General features: G+C 30.8%; 1 protein-coding gene across 4 annotated transcripts in view; it reads right to left on the bottom strand.

Moving 5' to 3' along the window:
• Nucleotides 1-310: 310 nt before the first annotated feature.
• The window catches only part of LOC111686515 (flocculation protein FLO11), a 49,847-nt gene continuing 25,053 nt past the window's right edge, over nucleotides 311-25,104 (bottom strand). The window contains exons 3-10 of one of the 4 annotated variants that reach the window (XM_046953653.1): nucleotides 3,887-6,010; nucleotides 3,398-3,820; nucleotides 3,173-3,336; nucleotides 2,711-2,833; nucleotides 1,961-2,629; nucleotides 1,723-1,898; nucleotides 1,511-1,649; nucleotides 311-1,035 (exon numbers count right to left, since the gene is read on the bottom strand). In XM_046953653.1, the coding sequence (XP_046809609.1) occupies nucleotides 832-1,035; nucleotides 1,511-1,649; nucleotides 1,723-1,898; nucleotides 1,961-2,629; nucleotides 2,711-2,833; nucleotides 3,173-3,336; nucleotides 3,398-3,820; nucleotides 3,887-6,010 (4,022 nt within the window). In that variant the 3' untranslated portion in view covers nucleotides 311-831. Of the gene's footprint in view, nucleotides 1,036-1,510; nucleotides 1,650-1,722; nucleotides 1,899-1,960; nucleotides 2,630-2,710; nucleotides 2,834-3,172; nucleotides 3,337-3,397; nucleotides 6,011-25,104 lie in introns of all 4 variants that reach the window. The other 3 variants (XM_046953654.1, XM_046953651.1, XM_046953652.1) reach the window with 3 other exon arrangements.

Below are 25,104 nucleotides of genomic sequence, written 5' to 3'. Positions count from 1 at the left end.
AGGAACTTTGGTAAGATAAATAAAAAGTGAGTGGCAGCACTAACTTCTAGCGTAACAGCAACAATATCAATATTTTCTGATGATCTCATACTTATAAACAGTAAGACCAATTACAGATGGATCTTTATAAAATTTGAAAGAAGGATTTCGAGTAATAAAAAAAATTCCAATTAACAGAATTAGATTTCTAAAAAATACAAGATATATAAACTTTTTAAAAGTATTTGAACTTCTACTTTCAATTGATTCTCTGATCCAAATCTTAATAAACAAACAAATTTAAAATTAAGTGAATTACTTTTTATAAATATTTTTTTTTCATAAAATTATTTATTTACACTTCTAGCTACTCATATTAGTTTAAATTAAGAACATTGCATTATATTAATGAAATAATTTTAAAATTATGATTAGTACACATTTTAAATTATATAATTTATATATTTTAATATTTTTTAAATAAATTCACTTAAACAATGTTGATAAATACTTAACAAATATATTATTTATAATAAATAATTATTTATTTCTTTATAAATATTTACATTATCTTCTTAAGAGACTAGGACTAAAGATTTTAAGTATCTTAATGTTAAACATATTTATATATTTAAATACGTACAACAATATCTTGCCAAAAAACACATTATAAATATCGTTATGTAAATATTTAGATTAACAGAATAATGCTCGATATTTATGTATAAATATATATAAATAGTTAAACTTATTATAAATATATGTATCTACAAATTACAAATTTACTCGTATCGATACGAGTATTAATTTATATTATTCAGTGTTATATGACTTAAATAAAAAACTAAGGATCTATTTCATGTAATAACTACTGGGTGCTCGTCCCGATGTATACGTACTCATGGGTATACCTTGAGGACCCGGTATATGATGATTACCCATGTGCGAATGTGTTGTCGATTGATTCTGTGAGCCATATAGGCGATCTACACTAGAACTACCAATACCATTGGCCGATGGCTCATAGTCAACATCATAATAAATACCAGATTGATTCTGAAAAATATACAAATTCATTTAATGATTTTTCATAAAAAATGTCTGATATTAAGTAATAAGTTATTAAGTACGAGATACAAATTGGATATATTTGCTTTAAAAAGAGAATTACGAAATTTATAATACTAAGAAACGAAAAAGTAATCGACACTTATCTATACAAAGAAATCTAAACCCAAAAACCAAGGTATATTCTTCTAAAGAAGATATTAAGCTACGCTTTAATATCTTTATTCGAAATATCCCGCGGATATATCGGTTTTAAGGAAATCTAACATAATTAAGAAATTCCCACCACATTTTCGATTAAGCGCAGTTTAATCCTTAAGAAATGTATATTTTGGTCTCTTAGAAGTCTCATATGAATAAAGAATATGTCTAAACCAATTGCATAAATAATCAAAATTTCTCAATGAACAGATGGTAATTCATTATAAAATTGTAAATTAATAGCAATCACATTACAACTTACCGTTATGCTACCATTGCTTCGACTTTTCGGACGTGGTACTTGGAAATTTCGACCCAACAAATCGGTACGATCTTCTTCTTCGCTAGAGCTTGAATTTTCTAATGTTCTCATACCGGCGTTACGTGAATTTAACCCCAAACTGTAAGTACAAATAGATAATACATATATTTCATTATAACGAGAAACTCGAGACCAAAATAAATAATACGCACTCATACCGTGGTAGGGGAACTGGTGGTGCCATGGTATTACTTTGATGCATTTGTTGCATAGTACTTTGCATAGACATCCCACCAATCGTACCCATACCCATTGTACCCAATGTCTGTAAATTAGGATACGCAAACATGGCCGATGAAGGTCGTGTAGGTCCACCAATAGGTTCAGCCTATAAAGAGATAACAATGCCATTATTCATTTAAATATATGTATTTAAAATTATACGATTACCCCATAGTGATTGGTTTGTGCCATAACATCGGCAATTTGTGCCCAACGCATACGATCTTCTAAGGTAACTTGATAACCTGGTTGTGGTAATGCGGCTGACTTCAAAGGTGCTGTATTCATATAACCAAATACCGGTGATCCAATGGCATTCTTTTGTTCCCTTTGCCATCTACGTGACCACATTATCAAACAGATTAATGTCAGTACAATGATAATAACTGCAGCAACTGATGCTCCTATGGCTACTCCCAAAACTTCGCCATCAATTTCACATTGTCCTCCATAATGACTGGAATCACAGGTACACACTTGATTTCCCTCTTCATTGTAACTACAAACACCACGATTATTGCAATAGGCCTCCGGGCAAGTTTGACATTCTCTTCCCGCACGACTAGGTTGATCATACCAAGGATCTTTTGTACCCTCCTGGCAAGTGCAACGGAAACTGCCCCAAATATTGGCACACGTAGCTGTCGGATGACAATCGTTTAACTCACTCATTTGACATTCATCCAAGTCTCTTAAAGCCGATATAGCACCCTCGGGTGAACTGACATAAAGTACTGAGTTGCCAATATTGTTATTGCGTCTATGCAGTACTCCTAGTAAATGTTTTTGAACGTCAGTACGTAGATTAGGACGCAGTGTTTCAACGCTTTCATCCAACTAGTATAGAGATATTAAAAATTGAAGAGATCAAGAAATCCATTTAAAATGTTAAAAATGTTAGATTTAGAAGAAACTTACCTTAATTGTTAAATTTACATAAACACCACTACCTCCTAGATTTGGATCTCCTCTATATATATTATTGACTTTCGCGTCCATGAATTCATCAGAATAGGGTGTCATTGACATAGCAGAATCAATCTGTTTTGGGAAAATAAGTAATAAGATATTAAAAATACTTAAATCCTGTATTAATATATATTTTTACAAACTTTTATTGAACATGTTTGTAAAGATTAAAATTCTGAATTTTGAACTAGTTTCCGTATCATATTTGGAATCATAAATATACAATTGATGACCAAGCATATTATTATCAAAATATTTAAATTACAGATTGCAGGTTATATACGAACTTTCTTAATAATTTATCGATATTTCAAAACTATTTTAGGAAAGTAGTAGTTTTGTCTGACCGATATTTAAAATTGTGCATAAATGTTTCTGAAAATGAACGTAAGAGATCGTAAAGTAACTTACAGCTCTAATAGACTCAAAACTCAATTGACTAAATGGCTCACTATTACGATCGGCCAGTTTATTATCCCAAACGATGCGATGCTCATAAATTCTATCAACGCGCATGCCAATATAGAATGTTATCACTCGGCGACAAGGTTCACGATGTTTGCGTCGGGAATAACCTAAAAAAAGTACAAATTGGATTCATTGAAATAGTACCATTATTTGAAAATAATAACGAACCCGGTCTACAGTGACAACTTGATACTCCATTTTCCGTTTTACAATGTTCATGTTGAGCTTGATCACAGGTCGAGTCATCTCCCACAATGCAGGTATCAATGCGTACTGGTGGCTGAGTGGTACGTGGTCTGTAGTGAGGTCTAGCCGGGCCGGCGTTAGTTGTTGTCGGCGGCTGTTGTTGTGGTTTAACATGTTGCGGTTTGTTTGTGTGAATATCAACAATTTCTGTTTCCGCCACACCATATCCTGAACCGGGTGAGTTTTGTTGCGTTACTGGGGATAATGGAGAATTAGCACTACTATCACCAAGTGCACTACCAGTACTACTAATAGGCTTTGAGGTTGAGCTCGTACTACCACTACCTGGCAGCTGGGGTATAGCTGTGGCTGGTGTTGAGGGCAATTGAACGCCGGTCGGAGGATCTGTGGGATCACCAAAAAGATTGATGTAAGTACGTTTACCATCTATGGAAACAAAACCATCATCACCTGAAGCGGACACTATAATATCGGCACCAGGTTGAGCACCATTACCACCCGTAGAGCCATAAGAACCGAATGGTTTAATATTGATAGTTTGTTGCGAACCGCCCTTGGAACCAGGTCCCTGTATGGCCGACAATGTTACATCAAATATTTCACCATAACCGGGTGGTAAATGTTGTCGTGTTGGCTGTATGTTAACAGGTGGTCCTGGATTACGAGATGCTTGGGGTTGCGGTGGACGCTGTGGCCGAGGACGACCACCGGGTTGAAACTCGGGATCATCCAATACAATACCAGGTCTTGGTTGATATTGGGCGGGTAGTTGCGGTGGCGATGGTGTTGGATTTGGATGTTGGTTATTTGAGGTGGGTACGGTTTCAGTTGTAGATGTGGTAGTGGTGGTGGTAGTAGTAGTGGTAGTAGTATATGTATTAGTAGTAGTGGGTATGGGAACAGAGGTAATTTTTGTGGGAACAATAGTACTCTTTAATTCAGTGTTAACTTTTGAGCTGCTAGAACTTGTTCCCTCATATTCGGCAGAGTTTATGGGTTTAGTAGATATGCTAGATGATAGTTTTGTTTTTAAGGCAGTGGATGTGGTTGTGGATGTAGAAGAAGAGCTCGAAATGGAAGAAGTTTCTTTATTTGTGGTTTTTGTGGCCACAGCTTCCAACTCCGGTGTTTTGCTGGCAGTCATAAAAATAACTTCTTCCGTAGAGGGATCAATGCCAACTGCATTCTCTGTTGTATCCATGGGCATGGGTACATAAGTAGAAGACATATGCATTACGGTATGTACCTCAGAACTTGTCTCTACTATGGTTGTGTAAAAATCAGATGAATGTTTTTTCTTATCGGAAGCTTTATGCTTATTATTCTTCTTTTTTAATGGTTGTTCCTCCTTTTTCGTTGTTATAGGTGGAGGTTGTAGTTCTTCTATTACCTTGTCAGCTGTATTATTAGACGTCTGAGTATCTGTATCATTATCGGATACCTCAATATACTGTGAATTTAAATCTTCATTTGAAAATTCCGAGTCAAATGAGTTGTCTGCCGGAGCAGGACTCTCATTGTTATCATGATAATCCTCTGCAACTGTAGGCATTTCAAGAGGTCCTGTAGCTTGCATACTAGGAACATTGGCAGATTGCTGTTCGCCTTCTTGGGGTGGTTGCATTTGTGAAGAAGGCATAGGTTTGTATTGAGGTATGGGTCTACGACCTCCAATTGAAGTGGTAATTGGTGGTCTGGGTTTGTTACGATGCCAAGGCGGACGATTACTAACAAAACCAGGACGTACAGGAACAATCTGTTCGGGTATGGGAACTCCGGTTATGAATGGTCTTTCCGGACGATCAAAAGGAAAAGGTGGTGGTCGTATGGAAGATGGTGCAGCTGGTTTTTGTCCATCATATTCGACAGGCAAATTTTGCACTTCCGATATTCTAGGTGGACCACGGTTGTTAATACGACTGGCCGAGGGACGTCTCACACCTTGGGTATTGGCATGAACATTAACATTACCATTAAGCAACTTTACTATGCCCGTTATGATATCCTGAATATCGGGATTGGGATTTTGTCGAGGATTATGTGGAGCCAAGGTGGCAGTAGCTGCTGTCGAGATCGCAGTACTGCTGCTCGTCGGATTCACGATTTGGGACCCCGACATATGCTGTCGAAGGTCCCCATTTACTAAAAAAGGACCGGTCATAGTAGCAGCAGATGTAGCCAAATTCACCGATTTTCCCTCCCGAACTTTATGAGTGGTTTCTACATTTTCCGATTGTTGATCAAAGGTACTAGTAGGTTTTATATTATATTGAAAATAACGACCTGCTGCAGCTTCTTTCTCACTTTCACCGGGAAATTGTACATTATTTGGCCCGATTTTTGGAAAATTTTCATTTAGTATAGGCAATGCTGAACGCTCTACTCGTATATGTTGGCGTGTCTCATTCTCACCGCTGATCTGTGATGATTTCGATATCTTTTGATTATTTGGTACAGCATGTGACATTGTTGTTTCCAGTAATAGTTTTGAGGTTGTTATAAATGGATTTAAATCCATATTTTCCATATGGCTACTGGATTTTGGAGAGATTTGTGAAATATCTTGTACACCATCTAAAAAGTAACAGAAATGAGAGGATAACAATTGCATTAAAATGGTAACAAATGTTTATATTTATAAAAAAAGTTTTGAAATTGTATATTATTCATTCACACTATATATAAATTAAAATAAATCTTTAATATTTGTATCAACTTGTTTTAACAAGCAAATTTTTCAATTAACTTTTACAAGTGTTTTCACTTTCATTTGAAAATTATAAAATACAAAAAATGTTAATTAATAAAACTGACACAAATGGCTCAAGCTGTTTTTATCTGTAATATTTATAATACGAACGATTTTTTTGTCTCAAATAATTTCTTTAAATGAAAATGAAATTGTTTTTTTTATAATAAATATTTTGATTAAATACAATAAATATTGTTGATAGAAAGTAAAAGTGGTTTAACCACCAAAGACCATTTTTAAGCAAAAAGAAGAAAAAAACGAAAGAAATCAATGAATATAAATGATGTTGCAACTTCCACAGACATTTCATGGTTGTAAAACAACAACAACAAGTTATTAAAAATTAATTGTGGTAATGGGTTATAAATGAATCATAAATGCTGTTTCAATGACATTTTTGCAAAAACGACATTAATCACTGAAACGGAAATTTATCAAAGTGAATTAAAATGAAGCTGACTTTGAAGGTTGTAATTGAAGAATATAAAACATCACTCATATGCTTACAGGAACCCATGTAAAACATGTTTAACAATAAAAACACTTAAATTAACTATTTATATGAGTAATTAAATTAGTTATTTAAACATTAAAAACATTGTACTTTTTTTTGCTTATCTTACAGATAACATGTATCTCCTCAAACAAAATTGTTAGTTCCACTACACACATGTTTGCAGGCAAATTCAACGAAACCTACGCAAAATATTTTTAAAATGAAAAAAAATACATTCATTTTAGGCAAATAAACATGAAATAAGATAATAAAAAACCATAAAACATTAAACATTTTTTACAATGCGTGACTCTTTTTGGTGCGATTAAACTCCAAGAAAAAAACTTCAACTTTCTATTTCACTTAAAATAACAAAAATACTATTTAAGCTCGAAAAATGTTTCAGATAAATAAAATTAATATTTTCAGTATTTTTATAAAGTTTTTTTATTTTAAATTAAAGTTGCAAAATAGGATTGCTTTTGGAAGATTTCAGTTATGTAGCAATTTTAGAAGTAGTTAATTCTTCTGTAACATTAATTTTAAAGGATTTGCCAAATTCATTCCAAAGTTAGTCAAAATTCTAGCTAACAGATAGATATTTAACCCTCTGGGACCGACGTGGATTTTTTATAACTATTTTACTGACGCGGTGTCTGCTAGATAACATTTTTTGAAAGCTTTTAATTGTAAAATTGAAAAATCTAATTTTTCAGATTTTTTGGTGTCTGTCAGACTACCACGTCAGTCCCAGAGGGTTAACCTTGAGGTAATAGTTTTGCTAGTAAGCCATTCTCCTTCCTTTAAACACTACGAACCAAGCTATGACCATTCAGACAATTTCGGAAAGAAAATCGGATTTGCTCAGTCTACCGGCGAAATGGCCAATTCAAATCCATCTGTCTCAAGGATTAATCCGGGAAAGCTATCGTTCAGAGACGTGCCATCTGAGACTGATCAGCATCTGCAGGGCCTAAACGCCGACGTTCGTTGCAAGAATATCTTCTATCTCTGGTGTTCTAGAGCGTTGACAAGAGCCTTAGTGACGATGACATTTTTTAGGCAAAATGGAAAAAGTTACGATACTGGTGTGGACGGAAAGAAATTAGATGTCGCCGCTGACACTAAAAACACAAAAATTCCCAATCAAGCTTTCTTTAAGGGCTCTTCAACACCCATTGTGAGGTGGAATACTAAAGCGATCTTATCTCTTCTAAATCATATATCTTCTAATGAAACTGCGGCTGCATTGCTACTCCGCCTGGTAGACACAGAGGAGGATTTAGTATTGATCGGATTAGTAGAACAATAACGTAAAAATACGCAGACAAAACGAATAATCTATTCTATTCGATTAGACTATTCGTGTCGCATAGTGAAATAAACACCTCAATAAGTAGTGCGTGTTTACATAATAAGAAACTTTAAACTTTTTCATATATTGTTTTTGTACCATATATTTAGGTATACTTCCTTTTAGGAAAATAATATTAAAAACAACGACACGCCGAAACAGATACCACGATAATCAGATACTCACTTACACGTGAAAAATAAATAAACACGATAAAAATAATATTCAACAACCTACGACAATATGTTTTTTATTTACTCGTATTAAAAGTTCGAAATTGTACTCGTAAATATGCGATTATCATTAAGTCACTTAAAAATGGAAACACATTAGACTTGCCCTTAGAAAATAAATTTTTTATAAATCGGATTTTACTTCATTGTCAAAAGAATGAGTAATAACAGTTAAAAAAACTTTTCTAAAATAAATTTCTATATACAAACTCATTCAATAGAAAACAATTTTATAAGGGCCGGCCTATTGTAAATGCAGGCCTAAAAACTTGCACGAAAAGTGAACTTTTTCTTTGTTGTTTCTGTTGGTTTCTTCTGAATCAGCAGCAATAAAAAGTCATTAATATTCCTAGCGGCAATAATTACTTAAATTTGTCTTTATTTTTATTTTAACTACAGACATTTACTTAAACACTAAATACAAACATATAAATGTACATATGTACATATATACCACGTACATATGTATGTAAGTATGTAGTACAAAAGACAAAGTTACGAAATCGAAATTAAATAATAATCGTAGTAAAACTAAAATAATTGTTTAAATATTTTAAATTAAAGTTAAATGACAATTATGGTTGTAATTTTGTAGTGCCAAATGCGTTTACTTATTAAATTTAAAAAAAAATATAAACAAATGTTATGTAATTTTTTGTTTAATATATGTAATTGGCACTCATAAGTTAAATAAATACAAAAATTGGAAATAAATGATAAATACTAGAGAGGGGTCAAAAAGCTTACCGCACAAAAGGTTGCAGCTAGAATTTTAGTCGCGTCTAACATATTGAATCTAACTCAAAACAAATAAAATCGGATCTGATCGGATAGCATATACGGTTTATACAACATCATTTTTTAAATCTAACCTAACATTATTTCTAGGATTTTTGCCAATATACTCTTAACCCCAGAAAATGCACAGAAACTACTTTATCCATAAGTTTGAAGATGTCTCTCCAATTTTCATTTCCGTGTGCACGGATAGTGGTGTCTTTATTGCGGAAATTAAGATTATAATGACATTAAGACATCGAAATGACTGCAGTGGCGTCATGAAATAACTCCCCACGAAATAACTCCCAAAAAAAAAAATGAAATAAGTCTTCAAATTTCGGGACTTGTTTCATTATGAAATAATTCCCCAATTTAAACATGAAAAAAGCCCCAATGAAATGAAATAACTTAAAATGAAATAACACCCCATTTTTGGGGATTTATTTCATATGAAACAAATCCGTAATTTTAAAATAGAATAAGTTCCCATTTAAAAATTACGAATTATTGAACAATTCGGTTTTAGTGACAATTCTAAAAAAAAGTAGGTCGCTCATACTTTCGAGTAGGACTTCAATGTTTAATACATTTCATTTTAATCGCTTAATAAAAATTTCCTTAATATCCGGTCTGCGGCCGGGCGAAAGGACTTTCTACTCTATGGTATGTCCAACAATGGCTTCGCTTAATAAATATTTCCTAAATAGCCGGCCTAAGGCTGAACACTCTTGATACAGGGGAGGCTCTAAAAACGTCGTTAGATATTCCTCTTATTAAACTATTGAAGAGCTGTTAGGCGAACTTGCAAAAAGCAATTGTAGGACACGTCATCAATGTTTACTGGAAGGTTATAAACAATCATCAGATGTGCCTGATCGCATACCAGACACAGATTATGTCGGAAACATTGAAACGCTGATCCCAGATAGTGTGTATTGGTTAAGCGAAACATTAGAGCAAATACCAGTACACAGATAGCTCTAAAAAGGGGGACAAAGAGGCATGAGGTTCTATATTAAAGAACTAAAGACGGAAATATACCACCGGTTTACTTATCATAACAGAAACTTTCAGGCAGAAGTTCAAGCAACAATGGAATGTGTAAAGTGATAGAAGTAAATCTAAGGATTGTAAGAGAGAATACATTTAAAGTATGGTTAGATAGACTCTTGGAATAATTAAACGGCAAGTAGAAAAGCAAAAATCCTATGGGGTGACCAAGTTACACAAAAATTTCGAGCACATCTATACAAAGTTGCGGATTCAGACGAATGTAGAAGATGTATGTGGAGAGAACAGTGAAACTCTCGAGCACTTTCTTTACTACTGTCAGGCATTCGTAAATGTTAGATCCAAGTATATTTGAAGTGATGTTATTTCAGGAATAACATTCCTCACTAACACTGAATGGAAAATTCTTAGGAATTACGTCCAGGAAACTAAGTTTCTGAAAATTGAAAAATAATACATACAGCAAAAAATGTTAAAGACCTAAGTGTGTTGCTTAGGATTTGATGTTGTATACGTCCTCTAATCATTTGATGTTGTATACGTCCTCTAATCAACCTTAACAAACCTATGATGCTGTATGGATGCAAATCAACTGGAAATTTCTCGGCCAAAGTTAAGCTGATAGCACAGGATAAATCACAATGGAAAAACATTGTTGTGGCTCATCGTTTTACCTTGAAACCGTAGGAATCAATATAACTTGGAAGTTATATTGGATAAACAAAAGGCATCTCTTCTAAACAGAATCGCTCTTAACGAAGCACCTTTAACAGCACACTATAATGGCTTTAGCAAAAGTTGTCATAAGTACTTCTTATGTCACTTTCCCGCATTAGGTAATATTTCCTCTAAGGTGCAACGATTCTTTAAAGACTTTCGAAACTGTTGATGTTAGGCCAGACTAAAGCCTATTAATGATACTGCAATCGGGTCAGAAATATCTTCTCGTAATTGCACCACAAAGGTGATTTTCTCTCCTCTCTTAATACCAAAAGGACCCATGTGTGCAATGAGGCAGTCTGTTCACCTAACCTAAACTACTGTGTGGTTTTAGTTGACTTAAAATGTTTCCAACATATTTCTTGCTTTTCTATTTAGATCACATTCACGGTTAAAGATAATTAATGTTCTTAAGTAACAAAATAACATTAGAATAATTAGATTTAATATTTTTTCAGTGAAACAAATAATTCTTATTTATTTGCAAATGTAAACATCCAAATTAAATTTATATAAAAACTGCAATAATAAATCAAAACATTCAAATTTAATTTATATTAAAACCACAATAATAAATCTAATTACATAACACTTTTCTAAATCAATCCATTCAAAAATACACAAATTTGATATAAAAATTAATTTTATTAATATTTCTTCAACAACATATAAAATAATTGAATTTTAAACAAAACATCTATCGTAGTCAAAATGATCTAAATTAATTCTATTAATTAAATTAATATGCAAACTACGTCGTATAATGAACTAACGGTATATTTTGATGAAAAAAAAAACTAATATTAATAAGAAGAAAGAGGTGATCAAAGCATATTTTATAATAAACCATAATAAAAGAAATTTCATATGAATAATAATGAATTATATAATACGTGTGTTAGTTTCATTTAAATTCTGCTCAGATTCGTATTCAGATATTTTTATGGTTAAAAAGGGTGTAGAAAAAGGTTTGTTTATTTGGCTTTTTGGTATAAAACGTGAAGAATTTATTTGATATGTAGTTATAGGAGGAATTGCAAAATTCGAAATTTTTCCAAGAAATTTAATTTTTAGCATAAATATATTAAAATTCTTATGGAAATTTATTTTTTATTAATTATTTAAATTCTTATGAAAAACAAAAGACTTAAGCAACAAACTTAGTTATAGACAAATTGACTTAAGCAACATACTTAATACTAAATAACTGACAGAAAATATATATAAAATGCCAACATTTTAACTAGGAAAAGTAAGTATTTTTACAGCCAATCATTAAGTACAAACTCTTGTTTAAACTAAAATATGTTCACGCTTCAATTCTGCTTTTAAAACATACAGAATACATATGCAACATCAACAAAAATACTGCATTTAGTTTAAAATAATTTAAAAAATTTTCTATAAACAATACAAAAACACTGTGTGTTTTCTTGAAAATTTTGCACTAGAACTAAAAAACACCTAAAACTTGCAACATACTCACACTTGCCCCTCTTAGACTGTACACGTGTGTTGAACATGATATAAAAAACAAAGAAAATATTGTGGTAAATAGATGAAGCCAAACGAAGAATTGCAAAAAAAAGTGAACAACAGCCCAAGCAAAAGAAAATTTATCGCATATATCATGAAGTAAGTAAACATGTTGCATGCAATTTAGTAGCGTAACATAAAAAGCAAACAAGTAGGAGGCAAGTACTATTCAATACATTTCTACATACGCGGATATTTAAACATGAAGGTGCATTGTTTAAACACAAAAACACACACACATAAAACTCTATTGAAAATAAACTAAAAGTATAGAAGAAATAAATAAAATAAATACATTGAAAATACCAAACAATCATGTTCTTTTAACGTTTCATTTTCGCTATAGTCATGTGGCAGCTTCTTTGTTTTTTTATATAGAGGATTTTGTGCTGTTGCAAACATTTTTATTGCACCATTAAAATGTTGTTATGTATATGTTTGTATGTATTTATGTATGTTTTCTTGTAGACATAGAAGTGTTAGATCAGACCTTGATTAAGGTCATTAACTTTATGTTGCAACAATGATGTGTTAATATTGCCAAGGATATTTAAGGTTGGCAGTGTTAGTTAGAATTACTCGTGCAATATAATAAAAATGTTAACAACATTGCTTTGCTGCAAAATTCCAAATGGGAAAATGTCGTTGTTTTTTTATGTATTGTGACTACAAGAGTCATTGTATTGCAATTGTCACACCATTACTTTGTTATTTTTTTTTATTTGCAATACTTTAAAGGGAATTGTATGTTTTTTTTGCAATATATGTTGCTATTGTATCACTCTCTCTCTCTATGTTCCTCAAAATGGCGGAATTAAAAGCAAGAAAATGTTAACCTGAAGCTAAAAATATCCAGAGGAAATTGAAATTTATATGAAGAAACTGTCATGACTTTGAAAAGTAACTAACTAATTGGATCGTTTTTAGAGTGAAGACAAAAGCCATAGAAAAGAAAACTGCAATTAGATTCAGAGAAGAAATATTCTGAATATGTTGACACCAAAACGTCCATACTTATCCGCTATGTAAAAATTCGAAATCGTCGTGTGTTAAGTCGTAAATTTGCTTATCAGAGATACAATCCAATGTCCACTGATCAGGCTTGAAGAAAATGATTACATTACTTTAAATATTGAAACTTTACCAATTACAAGCCTATGCCCACTGATCAGGCTTGAGAAAAATAATTACATTACTTCAAATATAATTCAAAGTTAATTTTGCAATAAATTTCTTCTTAAGGCGTGTTATCTGTATGTGAAATTAATTCCATACAGAGATCTTCCCTCTTATAAACATCACAATGCCCTGCATAGATTAGGGTCATCCCTTGAGTGCTGGCCCAAAAGAAAAATTTACATCGAAGTTCTTAAGTGTTTTCTTTAAAATCAAACTTTTACAAAAAATAACCTTAATATTAAAATAAATTTTATTATAAATTACAAAAAAACAACATTCTATTAAATCTAATTGTCGTATTAACACAATTTTTAATTAGAGCAACTTATCAATAGAATTGAGTACAGAATTTTGAACCAGTTTTGCAAAAGAAAAATAGATGTATGTACAAAGTAAATGTTTGTATATTTTTTAATTTCATTCAGACAAAACATGTTACATCTTGAACACTCCAATAGTGTCAACTAAACATGTTTTATTATGGTCAAAAGCATTTAATATTGATTTAAAAGATTTTTAACCAATTATAAAATTAATTTTTCTTTCTATTTCAGTTATTCCCCTCTTCCTATCCTACGGAGAAAGAATAAATCTAATAAAAAGAGAAAAAACGAAGAAATTGAAAAAATCAAGAACCGTAAAAAAACAAAACAAGTGTTTGAATGTATTAAAGAAGTAAAAACTGTGTCATCATTTCTACCTCCATACATGTATGTATGTATGTATGTATGTATGTATGTATGTATGTATGTATGTATGTATGTATGTATGTATGTATGTATGTATGTATGTAATTATGTACGACTATCAGTCTGTCTGACTATTAACAAAAGTATGAATTCATGTGTGTGATAGCATGTTTAAAGAGATAATGATGTCGTCGTTGCTGTTTAGGAATGATGATGGCAATAATAAAACCAAAATCAAAACTAAAACGTCAACAACAGCAAGTTTCTAAACACCAAATGACAACTGTAATCATGCGTGCGAACAATTTCTTCGGATGGAACTAAAGGTAAAAAACACAAAGAAAACAAGAACTAAGAGAAATGGGAGAATTGAAGAACAAATAGAAATGAAGAACAGAACAATAACAACAAATAAATGTCAATCAGCTTAAAAAATAGAAAGAGTTTAAAGCTCAAGAAAACGTAAACTGTCATTTATTTGAAATAACAATACAGTTAATAAAATACACCATTTCCATTTTAAAATATTAAAAAAAATCTTTAACTTTAAATAAATTGTTTAAATTTTGTATGAATTTTTTTTTTGAAAAGTTTTCTTAAACTGTGTAAAAAGTTTCATGTTGGCAACACTGTTAAAATTTTTGATAATGATGTTATATGTTTGTACCCTACATCATATAATAACATTTGTGTTGATACTCATAACTCCTAAAAATACTAGTCCAATACATTTTTGTGTTCGTGTAAACGTATACTAAACACTTTACTTTAAATAGATGCTTCCCACTTTTTAAACTTTAAAAATCTAAATCCAAGTGCGAATATTTACGAATTGTAAGATTCCATATATCGTGCAATTTTTAAATTCATTTTACAAGCATTGGAAAAGTTATAAAGTTATTACATTGGGGAACTCTGGATCAGTTCGTAATCTGTGTAATAGACCTAAAATTTAGATTCTAAATACAACATGTGACAATAAATTGATATAACTGTTTAGAAACCTTTCCGAAATTTAATTGTTTTCTTTGGTTGGAGTGTAATGCAATTTACTTTTCCAGATGAGGTATGACTTAGCCTGTGCAGGTTCAGTTCAAAGGTCTGCTTCCTTTAAATGAAAACACAAATATTTAAAATGTGATGTGTAATTCGGAGCAAAACTTTATTATGGAAACCTTAAACTACTTATAGAATATTTAACCCTCTGGTACCAACGTGGATTTTTTATTACTATTTTACTATCGTTGTGTCTGCCAGACAGCATTTTTTAAAATCTTATATTTGTTTTTAAAACCTACTTAAACTATTCTGTTTATTGTGGTTCGTGAGTTGAACGATGATTATTCGTAGGGTGATCGTTCAACGATGATTATTCGGAAGGCGGTCTTTGAATGTCTCTCAAGTGATAATTGTTCGGGTCGCTGAGATTAAAGATAATTATTCGAGAGGTGATCGTTGAATGTCTTTCGTCGGTATTAACGTCCCCCCGGGGGCATGTTCTCTTGGTGAGGTGGCCAATACATCTAGTCTGGCCGGGACTAAAAAATTGGTTACAGTCTATTGTTTGGCTTAGTCCTTGCATAGATTGAAAGAGGTCAGACCAGAGCACCGCATAATCTGGTACTACGGGTGGCCCGCAGTACTATGTCCTGGCTGGTCAGTTGTTTGAGATTCCTTTGGGATCCACGTAGTGGCTGTGGTTCGCGGGGAAAGTAATTGGCGGTTAAAAGACTGATGTAATGTAAAGTCAATATTTCAGGAAAAGTTCGGTGCTGTTGCCGAAGCAACAGATACCCCACAAAGGAGTGACTGTGGGACTAAGCGTTAGAAATGAGTTGGTATTAATTGTATATGGTACGGGACGAATGTGAGGTATGGCGGAATTTACCACACCCGTCTACCTATAATGAATGTGTAGTATGTTTTTCTGTTCATATCAGAATTGCCACAGTGTGTTCCTGTAAGTAAGAACAATGTCTTCGGCATATTAATGGGTCGTACTTCGGTACACTGGTTACGTCTCTAGGTGCTGTTGACGAATCAACAGAGGCCATCCAATGGTCAGAGATAGATAGCTCGAGTACTCCAGCAAAGTACTTGTGCATGGACCGGTCAAAGCCAATGTAGAAAAATTGCCACACGAGTTCTTCATTGAAGAATAAAGGGGCGATGGTAGACCGTTCTCAAGTCTACCCAGTGGATGAAAAAGACCACCACCAACACGAGGTCAAGAAGTATCAAGGCATTGTGTTAGATTCGGGCTGTACTTAGGTACGAGTGCAGCACCAACAGGAATATCAGAAATCTTTGACCACATATACATGTTTCAACATAGACAAGTTAGGAATTATAAACTACTTACTTTTTTATAGGTTGTTTATTGTGTAGAGTTTAGTATAATGTTCTTGTTTAAAAGGATGTTTGATGTATGATGATTTTTCACTCATTCAGGAGGTTATCTGTAAGTCTTAAGAATAGATCCATAGATCCATTGACCCAAGCCTTTCAGATCATTTATCCAAAGTCATTATTGTAATGTATCACAAATTCGGCCATACCCAACTATATACATATAATTTCTTATTTATTTTTGTTGCTTTTATTAGTTAAGCTCTCTTTTATGCGCTCCTCAAAAATTAACGGAATTTAAATTCTAGTTTTGGTTTTTTGTATAACGTTTGTATTTACAAACATTTTCAGCGCCCCGTTGTTTTTTTCTGTAAATAAAATGTTTTGCACTTGTCCATCAGGTTTTTATTTTTGTTATTGCTGTATTTTTATTCTATGACATATGAGTATGTGGTAGCAACAGTTTCAGTTCTTGATTATCAGTTTTAGCATTTTAATGGTGATTTTTCTTTTATTTACGATCAAGTTTTCGAAGATATGATAAATACTAGAGTAAATTTGTATGAATAGCATTGCAAGTGAATAATTTACACATTCATGGTTTAACCCTTTGAAATACATACATATTTCTATTTTTAATACATACCTACAAATTATATTTTATAATTGTACTAAAAAAATTGTGTACAATCTTGTTTTCTAACCATAACGCTTTTTAATGGAATTCGGAAATAAGAGAAATATGTTTAGTAAAAGTATTTATTTAATAGATTGATTGACAGTTACCAGTCTAGAGTAAAACAAAATGAACAAGAAATAAGAACAAAAATAAAAATAAACCAAGAATGTTAGTAGGTAATGATGATATGCTCCAATTTTTCTTTAAGCCAATTTAACGGTCAAGTCTATTTCTAGATTCTTAGATTTTTTCAATAACAATTTCAACCTGTCATTAAAATGATAAATTGTTTTCTTAAATAATCGACTTAAGTACTTTATTCTAAAAAGAAAAAAAATCGAACTGAAAAATATTGAATACAAAGCAATTAATACTCAGTTTAAATTTATTATCGACTTTTTCTAAAATTAAGCTTCCTACTTTTTGCATTAAAATTTCTCTTGTGTCGAGAATATAGGCTAAGGTCAAACTTTAAGTAAAAGAATGGTCAAAACTACATATTCTTGAGCTCAATATTAATGATTTTAATCGAACAATCGTCTGGCTGCAGCTAAACTATAGATTAGACTGTAGACAAAACTATGTTCAACTAAGCAGTAGACAAGACTATAGTAAAGTCAATATCCAAGATATATTCAAGATTATAGTTAAGCTATTGACTAGAATATAGTCAAGACTTTTGTCAAGAATATAGTCAAGACTACAGTCAAGCTACATTCAAGACTATAGTCAAAAGTATAGTCAAACTATAGATAAAACTATAGTTAAGCTATATACAAACTATAGTTAAGGCTATAGTCAAGGCTATAGTCAAGTATATAGTCATGCTATAGCCAAGACTATTATACTATAGCCAAGCTCAAAACTATAGCCAAAACTATAGTCAAGACAGTAGTCAAGCTTTAGTCAAGCTATAGTCAAGATTATAGTCAAGCTATAGTCAAGATTATAGTCAAGCTATAGTCAAGACTATATTCAAGTTATAGTCAAGACTATAGTAAAGCTATAGTCAAGACTATAGTCAAGCTAAAGTCAAGCTATAGTCAAGACTATAGTCAAGCTATAGTCAAGACTATAGTCAAGACTATAGTCAAGCTATAGTCAAGCTATAGTCAAGCTATAGTCAAGACTATAGTCAAGACTATAGTCAAGCTATAGTCAAGACTATAGTCAAGCTATAGTCAAGCTATAGTCAAGACTATAGTCAAGCTATAGTCAAGACTATAGTCAAGCTATAGTCAAGCTATAGTCAAGACTATAGTCAAGCTATAGTTAAGACTATAGTCAAGACTGTAGTCAAGCTATAGTCAAGCTATAGTCAAGCTAGAGTCAAGACTATAGTCAAGCTATAGTCAAGGCTATAGTCAAGCTATAGTCCAGCTATAGTCAAGCTATAGCCAAGCTATAGTCAAGACTATTGTTAAGCTATAGTCAAGACTATAGTTAAGCTATAGTCAAGACTATATTTAAGCTATAGTCAAGACTATAGTTAAGCTATAGTCAAGACTATAGTTAAGCTATAGTCAAGACTATAGTCAAGCTATTGTCAAGCTATAGTCAACACTATAGACAATACTATTAGCAAGCTATAGGCAAGACCATAGTCATGCTGCAATTTAGCTATAGTCAATACTATAGTCAAGCTGTAGTATCTTTAGACAGGCTTTAATAAAAACTATAGCCTGGCTACAGTGGCGATTGTAGTTAAGCTATAGTTGATACGGTAAAACTAAAAAATTAAATTGTAGTCAAAATTATTATCAATCTACCTATTTAGACAATAAACAAACTATAGCTGAACTTGGCTGAAGCAATGGAAAGTGTGTCATAATTATAAACAACACTCTTATCCAATAATATATAAATATGTTAAATTTTTATATAAACAGTAATTTAAATTTAACTTTAGTTATTAAACGAAAGCAAATTAAGACTTTCACGTGTCGGTGATCATGCCAATTTTATTTGTATATAAATCAGTATCTCTCCGAAGAAACAGGTTTAGTTTTTTCTTAATCTCTTAAATTAATATATATTTTTTTAATTTTCTTAAACTGTTTAGTCTGCATTCCAAAAAAAATCAACGCTTAAAGAAAACCGGTAACATTATCTTGCTTTTCTGTGGCCAAAAGTCATTAATAACAAACATATTTGAAAAAATATGTGATTTGATGTATAAAGAGCACACATCTCGCTGAGTGTGTGCTGTGGATAAGGTGCATCCCAATATGACTTTGAAAATTCAGCTTCTTCTTAGCCAAAACAAATTGGAGCCAAATTTTTAAGTCTAAACCAAACCATCTTTTTACATTAAATTAAGTTTATTTTTTATTTTATTCACTTAAAAAACGGAGAACGAACTTGACCGTATGTTGGGAAGATAAGAAAGAAGAAGCAACAGAAATTGTAAAAAATGCATACAAATTTATTTTTCTAAAAAAAAATATCTTGAATGAATTTAAATTTAACTTTCGTTTTGCATGTTTTTTTAACATTTAATGTTAAACCTTTTTTGACATGCATTGTTAAGGACTCGGTCAAAAAAACGTTGTTCAAATTTTATTTCAATTTCTATAAAAAGGGAAAGTTTTGAGATGAGTAGACATTATTTTTGAGATGTCAGATGTGCGTAAAAATGAAATTGAAGTTTAAGATTATTACAAGTTAATATTGTGGTTATTGTATGAATGAATTTTTAAGATATGGGGGATTTCATGCTAAGTGACAAGATTTCATCAATACAATAAATAAACAAGTAAGAAATTATAGTTGGCGCTGACGAGTATAGAATAGAATGTGATTTATTTTTCATAATTTAAATTTGATTTAAAAATCCGATATATTTAAGCAATTTATTGAAGAAACACTCATTTTCTGAAATAGCCTTTATATTAGAAATAGGGAAAAATTTGGAACGATGCCCATAAATCTTTGTTTATAAATCTACGTTTACATAAAATGTTTTATCTTATTTTTTGACGGGGATTTCTATAAGGATTAGGGTCAAGTGAGGCCCGATCATTATAAAATTCTATTGGGTCATTAACGCAAATATTTATCTTGGTTCTACCGTTTTTTTATACCCTCCACCAGCATCAGAGGTGATAGAGGGTATATATAAGTTTGTCATTCCAAGTGTAACACCAATAAATATTCATCTGAGACCCAACAAAGTATATATATATATTCTGGGTCCTTATCAAATTCTGAGTCGATTTATAAATGTCCGTCTGTCTGTCTGTCTGCCTAAAACACGATCACGTTTTAACTAAGCAAAGGAAGTCAGCCAAATTTATCGAATATATTCACTATTATCCTAAGCAGTTTGGTATTGAAAATGAGTAAAATCGATTCACATCGGGAAAAGTTATGAATAAAAATTTAAAACAACCTCGAAAGAAAATAAGCATTTTTTACACATTCGGATGTAATTTTCTCGAAAACTACACAGAGAAAACAGATTCGTTGTGATAACCGAATTTGTTTCCAATCGAATTCAGTCGGTTCTAACAACTATCCCAAAATTCGATTGTAATTATTGTATAATTCGGTTAGTATTACTGAATATATCTTGTACACAAAAATTTTTAATTATTATTCGGTAATCTGGATTGAAATTATTGGTATTAGCAACTGAAATATTATTTATAGAAAAACAATTTGTGGATTATGTGTATTTGAAAATATATTTATTTTGTGTAAAGTATTTACAATAAAATATAAATATGTATAAACTTACAAAACGTATAAATATAAAATAACTTCTCCCCTTTTGCTTTGAGATTTTCATGGTAATAAACAGCGATTTTGCTCTTGATTCTGCTCAACATTTTCAAAGGAACACTATCTTTCCACGCCTTTCCGCTGCTGTAAAATTATTAAAAATTATAGAAAGATAACACAAAATAGATTATAAGATATAAAATACACCAAACATTACCTTTTTTATCCAAATTTCTGCATTAATTTATCCTCAAATGTAATTAGGTTTTTTTATATTATAAATTCGTTTTATTTTATTTATTTTTGTATACGTCAACTAAAATTACCAATTAATCGGTTGTGAACATCGAATTTGGTTCCTTTAACCGTAATTAAATTTTAAATAATTACTTCAATTGATAATTGGTTGCAGTGCTCAATATTTTTTACTTTCTACTGTTTTTCGGTTGTAGCGACTAATATTTGATGTTCTTACGTTTTAATCCTAAATAAAAGTCGGCTGCATTTACTGAATTGCCAAATGAATTTATTAACCGATACAATTCAGTTCAAATTATTGATTTAGAAATTGTTAAAACCACAATTCGATTAGTATTATTGTTTTTTAATACTGAATATAGAAAATCAGTTAAGTATACAGTTTTTCAATAACAGCGATACAATTTTAATTAGTTTAACTAAATATTTATCATGGTAACCGATTTCCCATCGATCTGTTTTCTGTGTGTTCACAAAATTTTACAAATTCAAATCTTATGCCAATAGAATTCATTCAGAAAAAACGTTTCTTGATCGGCCCATAATTAGACATAGCTCCCATACAAGGTCCCCTCCCGAAAATCACTTAAACGCACATAATTCATTATCAAAATAAGATATTCATATAAAATTTGGTACAAGTATTGCTCTCACATAAAGAAATATTACTGTGAATTTTTTTTCGATCGGTCCATAATTGGTCAAAGCTCCCATACAATTTCCCATCCCGAAAATAACTTAAAGGCGTATAACTAATTACTTAATTAAGATATCCATATAAAATTTGGTATAAGTGTTGCCTCATATCCATATAAATATTACAGCGAAAGGTTTTTCCAATCGGTCCATAACTTGTCATAGCTCAGCTCAGCCGAATATAGCACTCTAACTTGTTTTTTTTTTTGTGGAGATACGAGTACATAAATCCCTATTCGAGGTTTAGTTGTATAGGAGCTAGGTGAAATAGTGCTGTAGCTGTAGGTGAATAGTTCGTCCCTGGGAAAATACAATACCAAATTTTATTGAATTATCTTCAAAATAGCGACCTGTAGTTTAACTACAAGGTGTCAAAAAATTTATCTAAGCCGATTGCTATACCTTAAGGCAGGTGTATGACCAATATTATTGTGCGTTATAAACATCAGCACAAATTCAATATACCCTCTCCACTAAAGTGGTGTAGAGTAAAACGATCTACAAAATTTTTAAGTAGAACTTTAAAAAATAAAATTCAATTTCACTTTTTTAAATACAAATTTAAACGAAAAAGTACGTGCAAAGTGTATCTCATAAATCTTTATAAGATGATCATAAACAAAGATAAAAAGAAATAACATTTTATTTTAAACAAAATGCATATCAAGTATTAACAAAACTCATTTTACATTTAACAAAATATTTAAAAAATACACTTCATTGTAGAAAACGTAACTGAAATGCAATAAATAAAATGAAGTGAAATAAAATGAATAAATTTAATCAGGAAAAGTACCGTTTACAAAAAGTACTCATATATAAAAACTAACAAACCAAAACCTAAATCTTAAAGCAAATTAATTATGACAGCATGTATTACGAATGTATTAGAAAAAAATAATTATAAATAAATGCAGATAATATGCAGTAATTAGAATATTCACTAGTCACTACTAAAGCGAATATTACAGAATATACATACATATGTACATATGTACATATGCATGTGTTTAACTACAATAAAGTTAATTAATTTAAACATATTTAACTGTTTCAAGTTATAGTACAAAAACAATAAAACCGTTAATAGGCATAGAGGCGAGCATAACATAAATTAATGTTAACGTTTTTTTCATTATTTATTTTTAAACAATAAAAAAATTTTAGATTTCTTAAAACAAAAACCTTTTTCTGGTATCTAATGGGTAATACTTACACACACATATATATATCTAACAAACATAATTGAAGAGTATTTTTCTTCAACACATTTATGTTTAATAACTTTTTCCCAGTTAGCATTTTTTTGGAAATTTTCAATCCGAGTCAATTATGACTCTTCTCCACGATTAAAATGATCACATATTTTCGGAGAAAATCGACTCTTCGAAAAGAATCTTTGTTGAGTCCCAATTTTGATAATTTTCGACTAATTTTTTTATATATTTTGTGTATGTTGTGAATCATAGTTTCGAATCATATTTTAGTTTTTTGGAGCCTTTTGTGAGTATTTTTTAAGTAAACAAATACAATAATATAGAAAATAGTTTGCAAAATACACATATGTAATTTAAACTAAAATATGCAAAAATATGCAACAACAAATCGATGCCATTTTGTAACAAATTCTTTGATTCGAAAAGATAACTAGTTAAAATTGATTTTATTGACTACAAACATACATTTGCATAGAAATCCTTGCCCTAATAATCGCAAAACAACTCTGAAAACTATCATATTTCAAACACCAGGATGATCAATTTATGAATGCTATACATTTTATTATTGTTTTTTCATATAATCGGTTTTTTATCATATATTGATAACTTTCGAATAATTTTTTTAGGATTGCAACTTATTAACCACTTTTTAATCATTAAAAGGAGTAAAAAAAGACTCAGTTTACAGATTAATCATTAAACAATCTTCCAAATGCTAGCTGGGTTTTCTATGATTTTCTTCCAAAGAGGTGTGAGTGTGTAATTTGTGAGATAATGAACATTCTTTGTGTTCTAAAAAAACATCCGTAAATAGGTTGTATTTGCTAGTTTTCTTCTTTTTTGTGAAACCTTTTTATATGTGTGAATTTCAATGTCTAACCGCATGAATTCTATGGGTTCATTTCTCTTACACATTCTTTGAATTACCTTCGTATATGTAGAAAAAGTCAATATTTATTTAGTCAGATCAGAATAAAGAAATACCTGTAGCCTAAGTGGAAGTAATGTACCAAATAAAATAAATAGAGAAAAATTTCTTTTAATATCTACATACTTTCCCAAAACATTGCCAAAAAATACGGTATTATGATTTTGTCATTTCGTTTGTAACACCTAATGAAATTTTATGTTAAACTAGCTATTTTTATTTGTCTGTCAGATTCTAAAGGATGTGTTTGGTTTAGTTAAATTCAATATACATACATATAAAAAGTATTACCATGTAAATATTCCTGTTTAATTTAAATAATTAGATTTTGTAGTATTCACCATCGGCAAAGAAAAAACTAAACATTGATGACCTAATAAACCACTTTGGTCACAGCAATAACTTTACACTCTGCACAATTTGTGTGTGTGTGTTCGGGAACTTGTTTACAAGTGGGTCAAGTTGTTGCCTTTCCTAGTTGCTACTATAAGATCATATTGGAACAACAAACTCTTGAATAATAAACGATTTAAGACTTCTGTCTTTAACTAAATTTTATTTAGAAGTAACGAAAATTTTCTTTCAACAAATTTGATATACAAAATTAATGAACACTAGATTAAAATAATAACAAAATTTATAAAGTTATTGAATTAAACAAAGTTTACATATTAACAAGTTAACACAAACACACCTTGCCACAAAATTAAAAAAAAATTAAATAAATAAATATTTACAGTTTTTTTTTTTCAATGGCTAGGTTATGTCCATGTAGTAATATTTACTATTATCAGCTATTTTTAAATAGTTTCCATAAAAATCAATAATGTTAATAAACTTAGGAAAAAAGAACAAAACTGTATTACGAAAACTGGTAGTAAAGTTGACAAATACTACAAATGTATAATATACATATGCAAGTAAGTATTGACGTAAAATTTCAACTTCTTATGGTTAAAATTAGACAAACTCTATTCAATTTAAAATCAATATCTTTTGTGATTTATATAAAAGCAACCAAATTTTAATATGATTTTGTTTATGAAATGATTTTTTATATTTTAT

This window comes from Lucilia cuprina, chromosome 6 (genome assembly GCF_022045245.1).
Source record: "Lucilia cuprina isolate Lc7/37 chromosome 6, ASM2204524v1, whole genome shotgun sequence".
NCBI classification, from domain to species: Eukaryota; Metazoa; Arthropoda; class Insecta; order Diptera; family Calliphoridae; genus Lucilia; species Lucilia cuprina.
The sequence above is the reverse complement of the archived record's forward strand: the minus strand, read 5'-3'. Positions and strand labels throughout refer to the sequence as shown.